Source organism: Carassius auratus, chromosome 2, assembly GCF_003368295.1.
Source record: "Carassius auratus strain Wakin chromosome 2, ASM336829v1, whole genome shotgun sequence".
Lineage (NCBI taxonomy): Eukaryota > Metazoa > Chordata > Actinopteri > Cypriniformes > Cyprinidae > Carassius > Carassius auratus.
Window position 1 is genome coordinate 1,407,483 of NC_039244.1, and position 12,500 is coordinate 1,419,982.

A 12,500-nucleotide genomic window follows, 5' to 3' on the forward strand; every position below is an offset into this window, starting at 1 on the left:
TGGCGTTCCGCTACTTCAGAGAGCTCTTCGGGATTCGACCGGACGACTATCTGGTGAGACACAGAGCCTTCAAACACTGGCTCTCATTTACTAATAACTGTGTTATTCCAACTGCTGTAACTATTTACATGTAATTGTGTAACAAATGTAACTGTAATCCATCACAGTTACTGGGGAAAAAAATAACAATTACATCTAAATCCGTCCGCCTGCCACATGCTTAAATATGAGACACCAGTGATTCAGGAGTTTATGACACAGAACGTCTAGGTTACGTATTTAACCCTCGTTCCCTGAAGGAGGGAAAGGAGACGTTACGTCAGAAAGAGACTGATGAATGGGGTCTCGCTCGAGTGCCCAATCACCTTGGAGTGGTAACAAAACGAGCCAATGGTTCACACTGTACCTTGGTCTGCGCGACTTGCGTCGTGAGCTCCACCCCGTTGTGTGGGTATATAAGGAGCAGTGCAAGACTCGCATTCAAGTCTTCGCTAAGGAGCCGAGACCAGTGAACCGGCCGTTCAGCGGAACAGCAATGTGGCAAAGGGATGTAACGTCTCCGTTCCCTTCTTCAGGGAACGAGGATTACATACGTAACCTAGACATTCCCTTTCAGTCTGTCACTTTCAATGCTCCCTTACAAAACGCCACTTGGCTGTCTTCCAGTGACCTGTTTGAGCGATAGTACTCTGTCGTAAGGCCAACACAAGTGAGGGCCTATACCTGACACAGAATTCACTCGGTAGCATAATCCAGCTAGACATATGCTAGCAGTGCTGCCTGCTCATAGGAGGACTTACACAGGCAGGTATCAACTGAGAGGTGATACACATGAACTCAAAGGTACCCAGCCCGCAGGGTGGAAGTTTCAACGACAGAGCTGGCAAGGTGCTTGTCAAGGGAAAGACACATGCTACCATGAAGCGGAGGGGCAGTGCTTGCAAGTTCACCACCTGATCTTTAAGAGGAGTGGTGGGAACTTTGGACACACATCCAGGCCAGGGTCTCAAGATAACGTGAGAGTTGGCCGGCCCAAATTCCAGGCACGCTGCATCAACTGAAAAGTCAGGAGTGTAGTTTTCAATGATAAAATTTTTTGCTGTACTGAGAGCAAGGGTTTGAAGGGAAACCCTGAAGAAAGGAAAGCACTGATCCGATCGGGCATCTCCAGGGGCCTTCACCACATGAAGAACACCAAGTGATGAAGAGTTTCCACTTCAAAGCATAGGCATGTCTGGTAAACAAAGCTCTAGCCGAAGTGATGGTAGCTACCACCTGAGGTGGCGAGGTACCTAAACCTTCAATGGCTCATCCAGAACCCACACATATAGGTTCCAAAGATTGGGACACGGGTGCCAGAGGGTGCCCCATCTCTGAAAAAGAAGAAAGAAGTCCTTCTTCAGAGGAATTGGCTTGGGAAGGGCTGTCGAGAGGAGTACAAGTTCGGGGAACCAGGGCCAAAAAGGCGCAAGCATGAGGACCTGTTCCTTTTCCTCCCCATTCTTGCACAACGTCTGTGCTAGAAGGCTCACTGGCGGAAATGCATACTTGCGCAGGCTCAGCGGTCAGCTGTGCACCAGAGCATCTGTGCCAAGGGTGCCCTTGGTCAGGGAGTAAAACAACTGGCAGTAGGAATTTTCTGGAGAGGCAAACAAGTCTACCTGAGCGTCTTCGAAGCATTCCCAAATCAGTTGAACTGACTGGGGGTGGAGTTTCCATTCCCTGGGGCGAGACTGCTGACATGAAAGCTTGGGATTGAGCCTGCCAGGGATGTGAATGGCACGAAGTAACCTTCGTCGCCTGGAGAGCAAGGTCGGTAGCAGTGCACGCCTCCTGCAAATCCTCTGGGTCAGCAATGCCCTCGTGCAGCCCTTTAAGCACCTTGGCCTGGTAGATCTGAAGGGTGGTCATGGCGTGAAGGGCAGTAGCGGCCTGACCCGCAGCTCTGTAAGCCCTGGCCACAAGCGTGGATGAGAACTTACAGGCCTTGGGGGAAGCTTGGGATCACCACGAAGGTGCTCTGAGGACAAAATTGCATCGGAACAGAACGCCCCTTGGCTGCTCCGCCATCGAGGGTAGTGAAGGATGAGGAAGCACCAGAACGGTTTTGGGCAGTCAAAGGTGCCTTCCATGAACTGGTCACTTCCTGGTGCACCTCCGGGAAGAAAGAAACCAGTGGGGGGTGCTGGCGATTAGCTTTGAGCGCTTGGGACAGGAGGCTGGCCCGCGGGGATGCCCACACGGTAACCCTAAGATCACCCTGGCCACCACCCAAAGAAGTCCTGAAGAAGAAAAGGAGCTACAATGGGGTGTGGAATAGGGGACTCTATACCTTTTAAGTTAATCAAGTCTTGATCTTAATTCTGAGATGTCCCCGCAATGAGAACAGGAGTCATCCACGAATGCAGTCTCAGCGTGCTGAAAGCCCAGACACGTGACACAGTGATCGTGGCTGTCACGAGGAGCCATATATCGACCGCATCCAGAAACACATGGGTGGAATGAAATCTTTAAAAAGTCGCGAAAACACACAGCTGACTCGCTTGTAAACACTCAAGATATGTCCTCGGCTCCGAAGAAAAAGCTTGAATGCGAGTTGCTTGCGCTACTCGTTATATACCCACACAGCGGGGTGGAGCTCGCGATGGAAATCCAACAGACCAAGGTACACTGTGTACCATTTGCTCATTTTGTTACCAGTCGAAGGTGATTGGGCTCTCGGGCAAGACCCCATTCATCAGTCTCTTTCTGACGTAACGTCAAATGTGACTGATTGAAAGGGAACAGGACACATGCTTATTCAATAACTCTTTTATTTTCTATATGAGTTTATGCATATGAATTATTATTATTATTTTCATATAAGATGAACTGTTTTTTCCAAGGCATTGTTAGATGCCAGTGTTTCCTGTCATAGCTATAATTTCAAAGCAGTATCATAGCTATTAAACTATTCCTTGTTATGATTGTACATCTGTACTACCGTATTTTCCGGACTATAAGTCACACTTTTCTTCATAGTTTGGCTGGTCCTGCGACTTATAGTCAGGTGCGACTTATTTATCAAAATTAATTTGACATGAACCGAGAGAAATGAACCAAGAGAAAACATTACCATCTACAGCCTCCAGAGGGCGCTCTATGCTGCTCAGTTCTCCTGTAGCATACACTGAAGACACAGAGCGCCCTCTCGTGGCTGGAGACGGTAATGTTTTCTCTTGGTGCTTGGTTCTAAATAAATGCGACTTATAGTCCAGTGCGACTTACATATGTTTTTTTCCTCATCATGACGTATTTTTGGACTGATGCGACTTATACTCAGGTGCGACTTATAGTCCGAAAAATACGGTATTTATCTTTTTAAGCTAAAGTCTGATTCTGTGATGGTTGTGCTTTAAAATTACTTTTAGTGAGATATTCCATTTTTCTTTACTACTTTGACACTTCTGACTCTGTATATGTCTGTCTGTGTGTTTATCAGACGTCTATCACTCTAGATCCATGTTTTATTTGGTTTCATGTGGACTTGAATGTTTGCGTGTTTTTCTACATGTCCAGTCACGTTTGTGTCTGTGTGTACAGATCTTGTTTTATGGTTTTAAAGCGTAACAGGAAGGTTAATGTGTAATTATGATATGACAGCGTCTGGAGCTAAAGTGAACCTCAAACCTTTTAGGTGTGTGTGTGTGCGTGTGTGTGTGTGTGTGTGTGTGGAAGCACTTAGACACTTTATATGCCCCCCCCCACACACACACACTACCTGAGACAGATGGTGATTACCACACTAATCACACTAATACTTTCCTTTTTAAGCACTTACAACAACAGATTCCCACTGGTGTGTGTGTGTGTGTGTGTGTGTGTGTGCGTGTATGTGTGTGTGATCCCAACCCTTAAGTCGCTTCTTTTTTTGAAAGAAATGGTTAATACAATGAAGGAAATTCTGTTTCAGGTGGTAAAAAACTGTAATAAAAATTATTTAGAGTTATTAAAAAAACATAAAACTTTAACATTAATACTAAAAAAGAATATATATAAAAATATGCTATAAAAAACAACATTGTTCCAAACCTATCCACCGTAAACAAAAAGTTGTAAAAAAGTATGTTTTACAAGAAGATCATTCAGTGTGTCTCTTGCAGTTTCTTTGTAATTGTTTGTGGAATTAACTAGTAAAGTGGAAATAATTTCTACACCAACTTTTTGACGTGACTTTCTCCTGCGGGTCACGCAATAAATGTGGATGGTGATTCATGTGAATAAAAACTCCAAAAACCAGACTCAAGTCTGACTCTGTGTGTCCTCGATGCATTAATCAGAATAAATGCAGCATCTCTCTGACGTCATTGTGTGTCTGTGTGATTGCTGCAGTATTCTCTCTGTAATGAGCCCTTGATCGAGCTCTCCAACCCCGGTGCCAGCGGCTCCATCTTCTACGTCACTCGAGACGATGAGTTCATCCTGAAGACCGTGATGCACAAAGAGGCTGAATTCCTGCAGAAGCTGCTTCCAGGATACTACATGGTGAGCCATCCGCTTCCATCACAGTCTGCACACTGTCCATTCTACACAGTATGCATGATTACAGTCTAAAAATGTGTTGCTGGATGATTAAATATTTCTGGTTGATTTTCAAAGTATGCATCTTAAAATTAGCATTTTACACCAACCCTTTTTTTAATGTTTAAATTGTTAAAAAATAAATGTGATGTGAAGCTGTTGTAAGTAAGTGTAGTAATGAAGTTTAAAAGCATGCATTGGTGCATTAAAACACATACAGTGTCTGTGGTCAAGACACAAATTTTGTTTATCCCAAATTTTTTTTTTGCATAAAATAATAATAAAAAAGTGCAATTTTTACAATTGTTAAACAATGTTATTGTTGTATAATATAATATTATAGTTTTTATTTGTATTATTTATTTTATTTTAATTTTTTATTTAAGTTAAAGTTTTAGCAATTTTGTTTTTATTTAATTTAATATAAGTCTATAGTTTTTAAGTTTTTAGTTGTAGTTTATTTATTTATAGTTATTTATCTTATTTAGCTTAAATAATTGTTATTTATTTTTATTTTTTTCTTTAATTTCAAGGAATTAAAATGTTTTTTTTTTTTTGAGGCTCTAGGTAAAAATGTTTTTTTTGCAAAATTAAAAAAAATATAGATTAACAAATAAATACTAAAATATAACAATGGAAATGCTAAAAACTTAAAACTAATACTGTTAATACATATATATTTCAATTAATTCAGTTGCTTTAAAGATTGACATAAATAATTTTTAAATGCCACTAATTTGTGCCACTAAAAGAGCTTTAAAAATGCTAAATAATAAAGATTAACTTCCCAAAAGCACAAACATAACATAACATTTGGAAAAAAATACTGTACAGTATATATATATATACACAGTATGTGGAAATGAAAATATTAAATATAATTAAAAAAATTGAATATAATATAATTTTAAAGTTATTTTAAGTCATAATATTATACAGTTTTGATGTATTTGCTATTTGCAATGGTGGTTACTATTTATACATTTTCATTGTGTGAAAATTAAGCCGGTTTATGATCTTTGTGTCCCACACGCATCATAATAATCATTAATTATTATAATAGTAGTAGTATATGCAACCTACAACAGTTTAAAAACAAAAAATGCATGTACATATTTTTGGATCCATCAATAATAATGAGATTTTTGAGCACTAAACTAGAAAATGATCGGGTAGCATTGATTTCCAACATTATTTGAGCGCTCTTCTGCACAGACAGACAGGTTTGATGACTGATGTGTGCTGTTGGTCTCTCAGAACCTGAACCAGAATCCCCGAACACTGCTGCCCAAGTTCTTCGGTTTGTACTGCGTTCAGTCCGGAGGGAAGAACATCCGTATCGTGGTGATGAATAACATCCTGCCGCGCATCGTTCGCATGCATCTCAAGTTCGACCTGAAGGGCTCCACGTACAAGCGCCGCGCGTCCAAGAAAGAGCGTGAGAAGTCCAAGCCCACCTTTAAAGACCTGGACTTCATGCAGGACGTTCAGGACGGACTCCTGCTGGACGTGGACACATATAACGCGCTGGTGAAGACGCTCCAGAGAGACTGTCTGGTGAGTGTGGACGGCTTCGGGTTAGAGATGCACCATCTGGGGAAAGAAATCGAATTGGGATTTTTCTGATCAAAATTGTGTTTTAAAATGTTATTAAAAACCAAAACCTCAGGGTTTTTTTTTTTATGGCTATACAATTTGACCAAAATATTGTAATTATACTATAATACTAATAATAAAAATAAAAATAATAATAATAAAATTATTTCAAGTTTTTTTTTTGTTTTTTTTTGCTTTTTTTTTGGCCAGAATGTTGTGATTATATAGCTATATGACTGTAAAATAATATATATAATAATTATTATTATTATTATTATTGATATGAAACTGGCTAAATAAAAAAATATATATTGCTATTGTAATATTTCACTGCAAAATAGAAAAAAAAGAGTATTTAAGAAAAATAACATAATATTTTTACTATAATTAACTTATTTTTTATTATTATTGCTGTTGTTATTATTGATATATTTATTTTTTAATTTTGTGTGTAGAGCTACATAATTTGTCCAAAATTTTATATTGATATTTTATATGAAAAAAATATATTATTATTATTATTATTATTATAATTGCTACTAAATTAAACGTATACAATTATTCTCATTATTATTGCTGATAAATAAAAATAATAAATAAAGCAATAATAATAATTGAATATTTTTAAACTATTTTATGTGGATTGATCATGCAGCCCTTGTGGGGTTTGTGCAGATATAAACGGGATGCTTGCTGTGTGTGTGTGTGTGTGTGCAGGTGTTAGAGAGTTTTAAGATCATGGACTACAGTCTGCTGTTGGGGGTTCATAATCTGGATCAGGCGGAGCGCGAGCAGCAGATGGAGGGATCTCAGAGCAGCAGCGATGAGAAGAGACCGGCCGCACAGAGAGCGCTTTACTCCACCGCCATGGAGTCCATTCAGGGAGGAGCGGCGTGTGGAGACTCCATCGACACCGAAGACACGTGTGTGTCTCTGATTTAACTCCCAGAGCGTAATGGGATGCAGCAGCACACACTGATTCTCTCTCTCTCTCTCTCTCTCTCCAGGATGGGAGGCATTCCTGCTGTCAACGGGAAAGGAGAGAGACTCCTGCTCTTCATCGGCATCATAGACATCCTGCAGTCCTACAGGTCAAACACTTATGATAATCAAATCAAATCATTTTATTCATATATTCATTCATCATTTATTTTAGATATTATTTCCAATTTAGGAGATTGATTTTATATATATATATATATATATATATATATATATATATATATATATATATATATATATATATATATATATTATATATATATATATATATATATATATATATATATATATATATAAATACAAAGTATATTTTAAAATATAAAATAACTGGCTAGCGTGCAAGTCTCTGAATTAAGTAAGTATGGTTGTATATTTATTTTTATTTGATTTATTTATTGGCAAAATTTTGAAATGTGTTTTGTGTTACAAATGGTGTTTTGTGCCATGAAAATGAAATTATTACATTTTAAATAATTATTGAGCTGTACATTGAAACTTTTTACCTTTTAAGACTCTTAATTATCTTAATCTGACCATTTATTAATATATTGGTTAAGCGGCAAAATCTAAATTAGTTTTTAAGTGAAATTGGCATTTTTTAAAATAGTTTTAATATTGCATATTCACATTTATTTTCCATATAAGACTCTGAATTAAGAATATCATTTACTTATCAATGTAATTAATGTATTTTTTTGTTCTTTTTCTGTATATTTATTTTGCTCAATTATACAGTATTTTATTTGTATATTTCTACAATTAAATAGATAAAAAAGTAAATATTACTATTGTAATATGTCACTGCAAAATAGAAATATTTGAGTATTTAAAAAAATAAAACAATAAAATTCTTCTTATTATTATTTTACAATTTAAAAGCAATTGTGATTTTAAAAAATATATAATTTATTTAATTAAAATTTATTAATTGTTTTTACATTTTTTTTTTTTTTTTGTATTATTTTGTTGACCTTTGTTAGTGAGTATCATTCAGCTGTGAGGCTGTGAAGAATCTTCTTCTTTAGGGGCTTTATGATTTATGCTCTTATGTAACGTTTTTTAGAAGACTGCATTAAGTCACAAAAATAAACCCAAAGCTCTCCATCAGGACACTGTGAAGTGAAGCTGATGTTGGTGTTTTTCTGCAGACTCATAAAGAAGCTGGAACACACATGGAAGGCTCTGGTGCATGACGGGGTGAGAAACTCATCTTCATCTTCACCATCATAAAGCGTCATTATCCTCCTGCCTGCCATCTCAGAACTTATATACAAACCTCAAACCTGCTTTAGAGTTAGATTTAACATTAAAATTAAATGTTACATTTAACTGTGTATTTATCTTGAGTTAGATCTTAAAAGGTTATGTTATATCATATTAAAAAGCTAAATGTAGTATTGGATGTACATGGAATTATTTATAGACAATGTTTGTTTTAACATAATAAAAATGTGAAAATAATGTTTTGTATTGCAAGTGCCCTGTAGATTGTTATTAAACGATAAATAACTATAAATAAAATGTGAAATTTATTTATATAATAAAAACTGTCTACCTTTGAAGATTCTTAATTAGGTAAACCAGGCTATTTATTTTATTTCAATTCATTTTATTATATTTTTTTATTGCCAAAATGGTGGCAATATTTTGTTTTGTTTTATATCACATATGTGCTTGTACCTTATAGCTGTTATTAAAAACTATTTATTTAATAAAAAATAATTAAGCTATATATTCATTAAAAATAATAATAAAACTGTCCTTTTAAGACTCTTAATTAGATAAATCAGGACATTTATTTATTTATTTATTTATTTATTTTTAGTGATTCAGTTCAAACGTTTTTTTTTTTTTTTTTTTTTTTTTTTTTTTTATTTAATTTTTCTTTTTTTCTTTTTTATCCTGATGCCCCAATAGGGTCATTTCACCCTGTGGCCTCCTTCTTTATTAATGCACGAGGTGTCTGTGTGTGTGTGTGTGTGTGTGTAGTGGAGATTCACTGAGACGGCGGACAGACTTTGATAAGGATCGCTTGTGTTTGGTTTCACTGTAGATAGTGTGAGTTTAAGTCTGAGAGAACGTCTCTTTCCATTCCCTCTCCAACTTCTGTTTCTTTCTACTTCATTTACAGTCGGTCATTTTCTGCTCAAATACTCCCACATGTTACTATCACACACTGTTTCCTGTAAGACACGCTGGATTTGTTTCTTACTAGGCACATTTATACACTTATAGCATATTTGTCTCTCAGGACACTGTTTCCGTCCACCGGCCGAACTTCTACGCTGACCGCTTCTTCCAGTTCATGAGCAACACTGTGTTCAGGAAAAGCAGCTGTGAGTGACCAACAGAAGTACTGTAGTGATGAAGAGTAACCTGCCCATCTGATCCTGTTCTTCTGCTCTCTCCAGCGCTGAAGGCTTCTCCTGCTAAGAAGGGCCGTGTGGCGCTGACGGTGCCCAAATTCAGCGGTCCCGGAGCGGCGTGGTCGTCCAGTCATCTTACCTCAGAGAGGGACGAGAACATCTATGATCTGAGAGGAGCGCGCAGTTTCCCCGTGCTGGAAAACGATGGTGATTTTCTCACTTTGTTCTTTCTTTTTCATGTGCATGCTTTTGATCGGTACTGGTTTGCAAGGAAGCCCGTTTCCGCCACTGAATAAAAAATTAAAAAGGTTATCGCAACTTTTTAATCTCACAATTCTGACTTTTTTTCACAGAATTATGAAATATAAACTCACAATTGCGAATTATAAAGTCCAAATAGCCAGATTTAAACTCTGATTCAGATTTTTATCGCAAATGTCAGTTTGTATCTTGCAATTCTGACTTTCTTATCACAATTCTGACTTTTTTTATCACAGTTCAGACTTTTTCTTGCAATTCTGACTTTTTAATTGCAATTATAACTTTTTCCTCACAATTCTGATTTTTTCTTTGCAAATGTGACTTTTTTCTCGAAATTCTGACTTTTTTTCTCACAATTCTGACTTTTTTTCTTGCAATTGAGTTTTTTCTCGAAATTCTGACTTTTTTCTTGCAATTCAGTTTTTTTTCTCGAAATTCAGTTTTTTTCTCGAAATTCTGACTTTTTTTCTCACAATGAAATTTTTTCTCACAATTCTGACTTTTTTTTCTCGCAATTGAGTTTTTTCTCGAAATTCTGACTTTTTTCTCACAATTCTGACTTTTTTTTCTCGCAATTCAGTTTTTTTCTCGAAATTCTGACTTTTTTTCTCACAATTCTGACTTTTTTTTCTCGCAATTCAGTTTTTTCTCGAAATTCTGACTTTTTTTCTCACAATTCTGACTTTTTTTCTCACAATTCTGACTTTTTTTCTTGCAATTGAGTTTTATCTCAAAATTCTGACTTTTTTTCTCGCAATTCAGTTTTTTTCTCGAAATTCTGACTTTTTTTCTCACAATTAAATTTTTTCTCACAATTCTGACTTTTTTTCTCACAATTCGTTTTTTTCTCGAAATTCTGACTTTTTTCTCACAATTCATTTTTTTCTCGCAATTTTGACTTTTTTCTCACAATTCAGTTTTTTCTCGCAATTTTGACTTTTTTCTCACAATTCATTTTTTTCTCGCAATTTTGACTTTTTTCTCACAATTCATTTTTTTCTCGCAATTTTGACTTTTTTCTCACAATTCAGTTTTTTCTCGCAATTTATAAATTCCAATTTTGAGGAGGAAAAAAAGACTGATATGTTGTCAGTATTGCAAGTTGATACCTCACACTTCACACTAACAAAAAGTCGCAATTACCTTTTTTACATTTTTTTTTTTATGCAGTGGCGGAAACTGGCTTCCATCGAAGCCATTCTTTTTCTCTGAATTCAGAGATTATATCTTGCTGTTCTGAGTGCAATGAAATTTATGTCAGGCAAATAAAAAGATAATAATGGTAAGATAATGCCTCAAACAAACAATTGCTGTTGTTTTTATTGTTGTTTGTTCATTGATTTGCCATGAAAAGCTTTTGGCCATGTGAAACCATTTAGCAATGTTTTGGCCATTAGAGTAGAATGAATCCCATAATGCAATGCATTTGATTGTTATTTCTAATTTGATCTGAAAATCTGAAGTTAAAAACGTTTTGATATGATTACAGGACACGACTTTCCTGAATTATATATGTAACATAGTAAAATCTTTTGACAACAACATAGCATTCTTAAAAATCCTTTTCCAAAAAGTTTTGAAATTTTTATACATAATATAATATACAATTAAAAAGTAAACATTTTCAATGTATGCAGCCCAGCTAACAGTGAATATACTCAGAACGTCATGCTAAAATTTCTCTAATCTGTTCTTCCAGTAACATTAATAGAATGTTTATTCAATCTTGTCTGGTCTTTAATAATGTTCTCTAAATTTTAGCACATTTAAAAACATTATATACAGCATGCCTTATTCATGGAACTTTTTTAAAGTGTTACTGCTACAGTAGTTTCAGAATGTTCATTTAAAAGCACATCTAACATTGAAAAAGTATCATTCAAACATTTAAAAGTAACATTCCCGTATAACTGATCAAACGTAATGTTGACTTAAAGGGACAGTGCACTCAAAAACGAACATTCTATCATCAATTACTCATCTTCCACTTGTTCCTTTCTTCTGCCGAGAACAAAAAATCAAAAAGTTTTTGCTTATTTTTTCTCCCAGGTCTGCAGTCTTGCACTCCTCCGTCTTTCGAGGAAGCGACCACGACTTCTGTGGCCACAACCCTGTCCTCAAACACCTCCATATCTATCCCAGAGCGCTCTCCGTCAGACACCACAGAGCACCCGCGCTACAGGTCAGCATCCCAAGAGTCTCGAAAAGAGAAGATACAACGGTATCACTTAAAGCCTTTATATAGAATGCATTCATAATGTACATTATAATCTTGGTTATAATTATTAATAAGATCATGCAATGCATTACAGAGAATAAATAATGCATTAAGATACTTCAATAATGCTCTAAACACATGCATAAGAATATCTGTGAATATACTTGTGTTCTCTTTTGTATTCACAGAAGACACACATTGTCTCTAAAAGACGCTGAGGGAAGGTGAGCTTCATTCTTTACAAACCATATTAAACTGTGGCTTTGCATGCTCACGTCAGCTAGATTATCCATCATGATGCAAAAAAAAAAATTTCTTAATATTTTAGCCTTGTTTTCCAGTACAAGCGTGTAAATATTCTTAAATCAAGACACAATTATTCAGTCTTGTTTACTGAAAAATTTATTTAACATTAAGTGAGTTTAAAAAAAAAATGGGATGTGAGAAAATAACATTGTTTTAAGCATAAACTCCCTTATTTTTTAAACATCTTCATG

At 35.9% G+C, this 12,500-nt stretch overlaps 1 protein-coding gene across 4 annotated transcripts in view; it reads left to right on the plus strand.

Annotated features, from left to right (window-relative positions):
* LOC113111793 (phosphatidylinositol 4-phosphate 5-kinase type-1 gamma-like) overlaps window positions 1–12,500 on the plus strand; it is a 40,308-nt gene that overhangs the window by 16,990 nt on the left and 10,818 nt on the right. For all 4 annotated transcript variants that reach the window (XM_026276886.1, XM_026276900.1, XM_026276892.1 and 1 more), the window contains exons 5-14: window positions 1–53; window positions 4,372–4,524; window positions 5,818–6,117; window positions 6,874–7,079; window positions 7,164–7,247; window positions 8,307–8,355; window positions 9,410–9,494; window positions 9,570–9,731; window positions 11,835–12,006; window positions 12,192–12,227. The exon at window positions 1–53 is cut by the window's left edge and continues 65 nt beyond it. In XM_026276886.1, coding sequence (XP_026132671.1) covers window positions 1–53; window positions 4,372–4,524; window positions 5,818–6,117; window positions 6,874–7,079; window positions 7,164–7,247; window positions 8,307–8,355; window positions 9,410–9,494; window positions 9,570–9,731; window positions 11,835–12,006; window positions 12,192–12,227 — 1,300 coding nt within the window. The remainder of the gene's footprint in view (window positions 54–4,371; window positions 4,525–5,817; window positions 6,118–6,873; window positions 7,080–7,163; window positions 7,248–8,306; window positions 8,356–9,409; window positions 9,495–9,569; window positions 9,732–11,834; window positions 12,007–12,191; window positions 12,228–12,500) is intronic.